This window comes from Siphateles boraxobius, unplaced genomic scaffold (assembly GCF_051911475.1).
Source record: "Siphateles boraxobius isolate OS27281-9 unplaced genomic scaffold, OSU_SipBor_1 22, whole genome shotgun sequence".
Taxonomy (NCBI): Eukaryota; Metazoa; Chordata; class Actinopteri; order Cypriniformes; family Leuciscidae; genus Siphateles; species Siphateles boraxobius.
The window spans coordinates 30,599,929-30,610,574 of NW_027508833.1; the positions used below are offsets into that span (position 1 = coordinate 30,599,929).

A 10,646-nucleotide genomic window follows, 5' to 3' on the forward strand; every position below is an offset into this window, starting at 1 on the left:
CTCCCACCAATCGGTCACCATACATTTAAAACATAAAGCCTAGATTAATTCAGGGGAACAGTTTTATATGCACAAAAATAGCAGCAGAGGTAGTAGGCTACTGTGATTTGATAGATTAAATACATTTATTCAGGTCATTAAACAAATCGATCATGTGAAATTTCAGATACTACTTCAATCAACTGAAAACAATTTCAGCTCATTGTCTGCTTTTGGCTGCATTGAAATAGAGCCCGACCCTGCAGGGATAGAGTAGCCATGACAACAGACCACAGATTGTCCTTGTTCACATTTTTCAGCATTGGCAAGTTACAGGACTGCTTATTTTAATGAAACACTTGAAAAAATCAGTTGAATAGCATCCAGAACTATGGCCTGCGCCACTTTAATTAGCCTGGTATTTATACGGTTGCTGAGGGACACAAACACAGAGGCGGCAAAAAGAGTTTTCTTCCATTTATTAAGTTTGAAGCCCACTTATACAAAACTCATGAACTGCTTTTAGAACACTTAGATAGCTTTCCAAACATTTGAAAATAAATTAAGGAGAAGAAGTAAACAGCAACACAAAAATAAAAACATTTAAAAAAAGAATGAATTATGACAGGTCAATATCAACGTGAGGAACTGCAACCCTCACAGAAAGGCATTGTTTAGTCACACATGTGCTACTATTTTAGGTAATAAGTTGTTAAACAAATCCAATAGAATCAGCTTTAACCTTCTAAATGATGTTAGGGAACTTCAAACAAGTGCTAATCTGTAATATTGAATCAATATCTTCCACCTGGAGGCTCTATTTGTGTCAGCAGTCTTGTTATCCAATGAGAAAATGGCTGGTGGATCACATTGCTTCAGGCAGGTTATTACTGACGTGTACATGGGTCATGCAAAGAAGTGTTATGCTGTGACACTTTTCTCCTCAATTATTACTATCGTAAGACATAAAAACAGCAAGTTAAACAGAGGTCTATAGAGTTTCGCTGTAAATCCCAGAGGTATTAAGAAAACAACATGCAAAGCCATTTGTAAATGCAGCTGTGCAAATGTGTACGCGTCACGGTATCCGAGTTAAAATCCCTTTTCCAGCTTTGTCCACGCTGACCTAGTTTATCGACAATGGATTGTGTCTGCTGACCTGTGATCAAGCACCCTGACAGAGTTAAGTGTGAGTGTGTGTATGAAAGCCTCTGGTCTTGAAACTTCAGAGTGGAGCGAAATACACAACAACCTTCAATGCTTACAATCGTCACTCTTTCTTAATGAATCAACATTAATGTTCAATAATCAAAGAGTACTGAAGTAAAGTTTAATAAAATGCTTATATATCAGGACACTACTGAGATCTTTGCGTAAGAGAATGAGTGTGTTTTGCTCTCGGTTCTTAATAGAGCAATTTCTTCCCAAAGCAGTATTATTATTATTTATGTTATTAAAATACCAATAAACAAACTAGCAGAGCAAAAGAAAAGAGAATTTGACTGGTCACAGCAAAATTTCTGTACACAAATATCAAGAAAAGAGAAAGAGGTTTGGCAGGGCGAGGAGAGATTTTAGAGGATAGGGGTAGTTTGCTGACGGTGGGGGGATGGAGGGAGTTGTACTGGGTGGCAAGCCGCTCACCTCTTCTTGGGGGCTTGGGCCGTACGGGGCGGGGTCACAGGTCGCCCTGAGTTAACCCCACCGTACTGATACTTTGCCTTCTTTTCTGAAGGCTTCAGGATCTGAGAGAGAAAAGAGTGTGTGAGTGCATTGTGTGTACACAATGCATGTGTGTGTGTTCTTGTATATATGGTTTATGAGGACACATATGTATAATGACATGGATATTACAACGTAACAATGGTTTACGAGGGCACTTCCTGTGTTCTCGTAAACCAAATGACTTAAAAAACATACTAAACTGTGTTTTTTAAAATGTGTGTGGATGATGACACACCTGAAAAGAGCACATGAGTGACTCATCCACACTCATCATTCCACCAGCATTGTCAAACTCCCCGCAGTAGTTTGGCGCTGAGAACAGAGTGACCAGCTGACGCTTTGCAAAGAACTCATAACCATCTTCAACAACCTGCAAAACACAACACACTTATTGCACTAACTAAAAACGCAACCTAGATATAGAAGTCATAACCCACCTCAACTACAATTATTCAAAGTTACCACATGGATAGTGGATACTGATTGGTTGGAATGAATTGGTACCTGATGTGCCCTGCAGATTAGGTCCAGATCGTGGCGGTTCAAGAATTTGCTGACTACGTCGGCACCGAAAGTAAATGAAACGCCACGATCGTTCTCCCCCCATCCCTGAACGTCCTTATCTGGGTCCGACCACAGCAAATCACACAGCAACCCTGCAAGACAGAGAATATGTATTTTATAATATTTCATCCCATTATATTGAGTTTTAATAATATTGATTTCGTCTGAAAAATCTGTTGGTTGTTTAAATAATGTTTTTTATTAGTGCTCAACAAATATTAAATATGTCATAAAAATGTTTTCTAATGGTCAATGCAAGTACCAAGATATAGAGCAGGGTGGCTGATGGCAGATCATAGTTATTATCATTAACTAAAACTATTAAAACATTTTTCAAATAAATTATAAATACGGATGAAAAACTTAAACTACATCTTTACTTGGCACTATACATACATATATATTACTAAAAATTAAACAAATTCAATATGTAAAAATAAAAGCTAATAAAAATTCTAAAGCAACACCATGGCAAATATAATTGTAAAAAAAAAAATGATGTATTTATAGGAAATGCTAAATACATCACAAAATTTACTAAAAATTCAATAAAATGTTTAAAAGGAGATGGAACTGAGACATTAGTAAGTTATCAGTCTAAAACAAGTATTTTTGTCACATGCACGTACACACACACCTGTATCTGGGACGTCAGTTGGTCGCATAATCCGACGTATCTGTTCCATTGACTGCAGATCAGGAGAGAGACCTAGAAGATGGACAGACAAGAGACAAAAAGTCAGACAGAAAAAGTGTCACAAAGAGCACGCATTCATATTTTTAGACTCAGTTGCCCTATTTTATCAGGCCAAGAGTCACTTCTATAGAACTATCCATCATTTGTTCACTCATTCTCACCTCCATGACAACAGAAAATCTTCTCATCTATGATGGCAGCGATTGGGAGGCAGTTGAAGCAGTCTGTGAACGTCTTCCAGAGTTTTATGTTGAACCTGCGCTTGCCTGCAACAGACAAATATACACATTCATAACAACACAGCATTATGCATGACCTGAAAGTTTGTTCAGGGGGTGAGAAAATCAATAAGATTTCAGATTGTCTGGTGTGGGTGTGTGTTAATATTTGATGTGTTTATATATGCATGTATATGTGCTAAGATGCTCACACTCATCGTAGAAGCCGTAGATACGGTTGATGGAGGCGCACTCGTGATTTCCCCTCAGGAGGAAGAAATTCTCAGGGTATTTGATCTTATAGGCCAGTAGGAGGCAGATGGTCTCCAAAGACTGTTTCCCTCGGTCCACATAATCACCCAGGAAGAGATAGTTTGCCTCTGGTGGAAAACCGCCATATTCAAACAACCTCAACAGATCTGTGTACTGCCCATGGATGTCACCTAGAGACAGAGTGAGAGTTTATATGATTGACATCACAAATATTTTTTTTTGGATTTAGTTAAATTAGGCTTAAAAAAAAGAAGAGGCCTAAAGATCTTATCACCCAAAATTCAGGTTAATGACACACACACACTCACAGGGGTCTCAGGTGTGCCACAGAGAAAAGAGAAATGACCTCAAACCTATCCTCATTACATTCATATTTATATCCTGCTCTACTTACACACATATTTTCAAAACCTTGAGAGATAGAGGGGAAGGAATGTAATTAAAACAGCAGAATTGTTCTCCGCTCTGGAGAAGGAGAATATCTAACCTACCACAGATTTTAAGTGGAGCCTCCAACTCCAGCAGGATGGGCTGGCTGAGGAAGATCTCTCGAGATTTAATGCAGAGTCCTCGAACTTCTGCTTCCGTCATCTGAACGATCTTCCCTGGACGACATCCTCGCACTGGAACAGTTGACATCAACATTAGTTAACATTTGGTTAACATGGTTTGCTAATCCATGAGTGTGACAACTTTACTGTAGCCTCAATAACTGAGTCAAACGTGTGATTTTCAAATCATCATCACAAATTGGCCCACATTCCATACAGTCATTCGCTGAAGCATATTGCACACATAAATAGACACTCTCAATCTGGCAAACTGATTAATCTGTCTCTGACTTTTGAAAAACTTTTTTAGTGCTTAGAAACAAAGGCATATTTATAAAGTGCTGCATGAGCGCTTCTGAGGAAGAACTAGCCACTGGATTTGCAAACTTTTGGATTGCAACATCAAATCTTTGGAAGATATTCAGAGTTTTGCTCAGGGGACGTAACAAGATATCTATGAGAATAACTATATATTTTGGTTTGTTTTCTGAGTTATGACTGGGGGGAAAATCAGTACTTATTTAAATAAGTTTTAAAAAAATCTCACTGGTTTATGGTAGTAACTATTTAAGATATGCACTATAAACATTTAAAAACCATGGTTAGTAACTCCACATATTTGTCAGACAGGTCTCTTCCTGTCTAAGTGGGCCAGAACAGGCTATTGACTATTGTCAATAGTTAAAAAAGTCTTGGGCTGTGCTCGAAATCACCCCCTATACCCCTTAATAGGGGTCTACTTGAAGAGACAGCGATTTGTAGTGGTGTCCCAAACGAGTGAACTTGATTGTGTGTACACATTCAATCCCACCATTCACCGCAAGTGACGAGTGTCCAACCGATGTACACTCAATGGCTAGAGAATACTCAAAATGCACTGTGTAATCCATTGCGAGATTTGCACGTCTGACTAGAGGATGGCGCCCGCAGCTGAATCATCCATCCATCCATTTTCTAAACGGCTTGTCCAATGTGGTTACAGCGTAATAACATTCAGGTATAAATTTGTTTAATTAAGGTTTATACATAGTTTACATGACAAATATTTTTTATATCAAAGATAAATATTTGAATCTTTCTACAGGAGCTGCCAGTTTGAGACTTCAAATAATTATTAAACCGCAAGCTCAAACGATTAAAAAGCAAAAGCTCTTCCGGCACAGTCAGTGTCCAAATTCACTCACTCGTTTTCATTCACTGACTCCCCTCAAGTGAACTATATTAGTAGCCCAATGTAGGGAATAGTGAATGAGGGTATAAGAGGCGATTTAGGACTCAGCCTTGCTGTTCAAGGTGTCAGGCTGACAATGACACCTGATGCCTTTATCCAATCAAAGTCTAATGGTGGCAAATACAAAAAAACAACTTGATTTAACTAATCTTTAATTGATAATTACTTATTTTAATATTTTATGATTTACATTACTATGATTTAAACAAAAAATTAATAATTTTATTCAGCCAGGAATCATTAGATTGGTATTTGACTACTTCTTTTAAACATCCCACAAACGTATTAAGCAGCACAATTTTTTTCAAAGCTAATAATAATAATTTCTGAAGGATCATGTGAAACTGAAGACTGGAGTAATGGATGCTGAAAAGCTATGTTATCACGCACAACAGGAATAAATTACATTTTAAAATATATATATAAAAAAGAAAACAGTTATTTGATTATAGATATGTTTGACAACTTTACTGTTTTACTGTACAATTGATTAGATAAATTCAATTCAATTCAATTCAATACCTTTATTTGTCCCCCCAGTGGGGCAGCCCAAGTGAGCAAAAGAAACTTTAAAAATCAATTTAAAAATATTACCGAATGTACGAAACAGTAGTGTACATAATACCATAATAAATAAACATTTTCATTTGTCATGTCCTGCTCACATAATTTCAGTGAATGTTGCTGTTTATGTGAGTGGGAATCTTGAGAGTGTCTGGAATTCAGCAGGAATGTTCCCGCCTTGATAGTTGAGACTGTCTTTCTGTTAAACAACCATTTTGCAGAGTGGTTTGTCCAAGAACTTCATTTGATGGAGAGAAACTATAAGTGAGAACTTACTAGCTATAATTCATTCTGAGACGGGAGAATGATAGATTAGAAAAGTGTGTATGGGGAGAAAAAGGACAATAGCTCAAAGACAGTATATGTCACCGAGAAGGAAAAATTGTGCTCTTTTCTTAAAGCCATGATTATGGTTATATAATAGACCTAACTATTTTAGTCTTCAGACCATCCACCCTCACAATATCCCACACAGACCAGAAATGTTGGAGACTCTTTGAAAAGAATGCTGTAACCCCAACTACTGTGCGTGTATAAAGTGCAGAGCACTTTATGAGATTCCAAGAATGGTGCCATTTGTACAGATTGAAGTGTGTAAAAGTCTATGAGCTGATGAAATGTCCCTGTTATTGCAGCATGACTAAACATAAGAAAAATCTGATTGTGTGCATGTGTGTATGTGTGTTTGACAAACCACAGTCCAGACCAGTCTGAGCTAGATTAGGAGCTGGCGAGAAACAACTTGCTCCAAGTGGCAATCGACTACAATTTGTGAGGAACTAATTCCTCGCTCTGATTCCTTGTTCATCATGTTACGGTCATATTACATAACAATACATAAGAACGAAATGACACAGACTAACTAAACTGATTCCCTTTCCCACTACAGCATTTTACAGCAATTCACAATATTGTCCAAGTCCTGATGGGCAGCCATTAGACGGTCCTCTCTGACCACCGTGGGTATGTCAGCAGACAGCAGATCTTCACAGATCGAGGAGTGTGATCGAGAGACACAGATGGAACATGAGAGAAACATACAGAGATGTGTTGGTGAGACCATGAAAATCGAAGTGTGAGGAACCGAGAATTGGGACGTTAGGGTCACAGAGAATCACAGATGGCATTGCTGAGTGAGGGTCAGCAGGAGGCTGTTGGGACAGATGGACGGGCACGAGCCATATCGGTTATCAGGGTGGTGCAATAATCCACGGCGCTTTCTTTTATCAAAAGTAACTGAACAGCAGAAGTTTGTGTAGCAACAAAAGTCACTGAGATGGACAGAAATACCCCATGGTAGATCCTAACTCGAATTCCCTGAGACAGAAACATTGGTCTTTCTACTACTACTCACAAATCTCTCTAATATCTACTATACAGGATAATAAATGGTTCCAGCATCTATAAAGGCAGAAAAGTAAAAGCCATGGCACAGGCACACACTAAAGCTAACAATCCAGTCTACAGTAGAGGAACAATTACAGAGCAAACAAAGCAGCCATAAACCAGAATTCAGAAGATTGCAATAAAATATTTTGAAGATTCAATGTAATGTTCTGATAATAATACAGTGTAACACTATAAAAGGAATGTATTTTAAGATTCAGAAGACGATAAAATGTAACAGAATAACTCTTTAGAATTCCATTTACAACTTATTCACTTCATACTGAGAAAAAAGTTAATCTTTATATTTAAGTTAAGTTACACAGTAAAGGTAATGTGTAGAGAAAAAACAGTGTAACATTCCTAAGAGAATACAGTGTAATGTTATGGAGATAATATATAGTGTTCATTACCATTATGATGAGTATTCAATGTAACTAAGAATACAAAGTAATAAAGGGAATGCAGCAGTATAGCGGCTCCTGACTGTAAATGTAGGTACTAGGGCAAGTTCTGGGTCTTAGCGCTAGTTTAGGATAAATAGTTTGTAAGCTTTATTTTCTAATTGCTGAACACATGCAGACACACTTTTGGCAGAGGTCTAGTTTCCTTGTGTAATTCAGCCTGATGGTGACGCTCTAATGATGGACTAAGTACTGCTATAAGTACGCACAACACACACGTTGGCTGCATTTGAAATCACATTATTCCCAACCATATAGTAGGCAAAAAAATGTTTGTGACAAAAGAAGTATGCCCGAATCCACAGTACTCATAGAGTAGGCAAAAAGTACCAGGATGACCTACTACTATCGGCGAGATTCTGAAGTGAGCATAAAAAGGAACCTTTACTATCCCATGAGGCCACAGGAGAGGATTTGTGAATGGCAGTGAAGCGATGTAACTGATGCTGGTTACTACTACACACATTCATACTAAATAGATTATAGAACATACTTTTTAGAAAAAATGAAAATTCTGTCATCAATTACTCACCCTCGTGTTGTTCCAAACCAGGAACACTTTCGTTCATCATCGGAACACAAATGTAGATATTTTTAATGAAATCTGAGATAATTCTGTCCCTACATTAACTACGCAACTACCACTTTGATGCCTCAAAAAGTTTATAAAGAGATCGTAAAACTGATGAATGTTAATATGTGAATAAAAGCCTAAATTCAATCTGTTTAGCCTACAAAGCGATCGTGTCTTGTCAGAAAATGTGAACTAAACCACTCAATTCATATGAATTAGTTTTACGATTTCTTTATGAACTTTTTGAAGCGTAAACATTTTAGTTACGTAGCTGACAATGGAGGGACAGAAATAACTCAGATTTCATTAAAAATATCTTAATTTGTGTTCCGAAGATGAACAAAAATCTTATGGGTTTGGAATGACATGAGGGTGAGTAAATTACCGGTTTCCTTTTTGGGTGAACTAACCCTTTAACGACTTAAAATAGTCTTGAAAAACATAAAATATTTGTTGCATAATGCTGAAAATATTTACGATTTATTATTGATTCAGTTTATATATTTTGCTGGGGCACTGCTCCACCTGCTCATGAAGATGAGACGAGCCGGAATAAAGTGAAACATCACTAATAGTATACAGTGTAACCTTATGAAAAGAATAGTGTTTCGTTATGAAGAGGATTCAGTTATTTCCCTTAGACTACAATAAATCCCCTTCACAATCAAACAATAAATATTCTCTTCATAGCATAGCACTTGTATTCTGTTGATAATGTTACACTGCATTCCCTTAGTGAAATTACTTTGTCTTCTCGTAACGTTCTTGTTACACTGTAACGCGTTACAGAATACAAAGTTATTAAGGGAATGAAGTGTAACGTTATTAAAAGAAAACAAGCGCAATGTTATGAAGAGAATGTTTATTGTTTGATTATGAAGAGGATTCATTGTAGTCCTCTAAGGAAAATGCAATTTAAAAATAAGAACTGAATTTAACGTTATTGAGAGAAAAAACAGTGCGATGTTACTAAGAAGAATAGTGTAACGTTGACGTTGTACACAGAACATGTACCATTATTGTACCATTATTAATACGATTCAGTGTAATATTACTATAAAACAGTGTACTGTTAAAATAGGGTTTTAGAAAACACATTTATAACATTAATTAAGAGTAGGTTAGGAGAAGTAACTTACACGGTAACGTTGAATAGGCTACTAAATATAGTGCGAGTTGAGCCGAATGGAAAATCAGAATTACGTCGGTTACATTCGCCTGAAGTCAACAACGCAGCGGACACTGCATCGTCCTGCCCTCTCTCTTATTTACTCGGTTTCTTTGACCAACTGGTGTATAAACTGCAGGCCCTCGCGTCTCGTTCCTTCTTCGCTAGATAAAGGCAAGGTTAGATCTAATGTAAAACTCCCAGCACTGGTAAAAAGGCTGACCAAACCCCGGGGCCACAGCCGTGTTTGTAAACAGGGCGCCGAGACGGGAAGCTAAGATTCTCTTTACGCGCAAAATTCCCTATTCACCAACGGAAAAACAGATTATGACACATACATAATTACCGGGTATGTTTGTGTAAACGTTAAACTGCATTCACTTTCAAAAATCTTACCTTCAAGAAGACGAGAAATGAGACTGTCGACGTTTAATTCCCCCTCCGCCATCTTCAGTGCCGAGTTCTGCATGCAGAGCTTCCAGTAACGGCCGCTAGGTGGTGGTCACAATGACGTCATTCACTTGGTTACAAGCAGTTACGTCAATATTAATGACCGTTTCGTGAATATTTAATCGTTTGAAGGAAAACTTTTGACCTGTTGAAAGCAACTTAATTGTTAATGGTATTTTCTATTGTTCAACGTCTTGCTATTTGTGTATTTGGTTTCCCTTCCAGAAGGATTTTTATCAGAGTAGGATTACACTTGGCATTTATTTTATTCAAGATTTTGTAATCAATTTATTGAGCTTGATTCGCACAAGAGTGCGTTTCTTTAGCCATATCAACGTGATTAAAACGGAATTTAATTCTTAAAATGAATTAATTAAAAAAATGCTTCATTTTGTTTATTGCATGTTTTCAAGCCATTGGTTTCCCATTCCTTGGTATCAAAATGATCATACATTTAACAGTGATTTTGTTTGCTTTCTTATAATATTTCAGTCAAATTTATCGTAATTTTTTCGTTAGGCTTTGGTCTAGGCTCCGTTGCGCTACTGCCATCTATTGGTGAAAAACTGAAAGACTCAGGTGAAAGTCACTTAACATGAACTGACTTGATAGTATATCTAATATTTGGTCATACCAGATGAGCTTGAACAGAAAAGAAAAGCAACGAAATACAAAAGTTAAGATTTAAAAAAGATTAACAAAACACACACACACACACACAAAAAAAAAAAAAAAAAAAAATATATATATATATATATATATATATATATATATATATATATATATATATTCGAAGTTGTAA

At 36.9% G+C, this 10,646-nt stretch overlaps 1 protein-coding gene across 1 annotated transcript; it reads right to left on the reverse strand.

The window, feature by feature from the left end:
• Positions 1-441: 441 nt before the first annotated feature.
• ppp1cb (protein phosphatase 1, catalytic subunit, beta isozyme) lies at positions 442-9,913 on the reverse strand. The gene is made up of 8 exons (XM_077239625.1): positions 9,791-9,913; positions 3,948-4,079; positions 3,396-3,626; positions 3,127-3,231; positions 2,906-2,977; positions 2,209-2,360; positions 1,940-2,074; positions 442-1,724 (listed from the first exon to the last, which is right to left on the reverse strand). Exons 1-8 carry the CDS (start codon positions 9,861-9,863, stop codon positions 1,620-1,622), a joined length of 1,005 nt encoding a protein of 334 aa, XP_077095740.1. The 5' UTR covers positions 9,864-9,913; the 3' UTR covers positions 442-1,619.
• Positions 9,914-10,646: the final 733 nt, after the last annotated feature.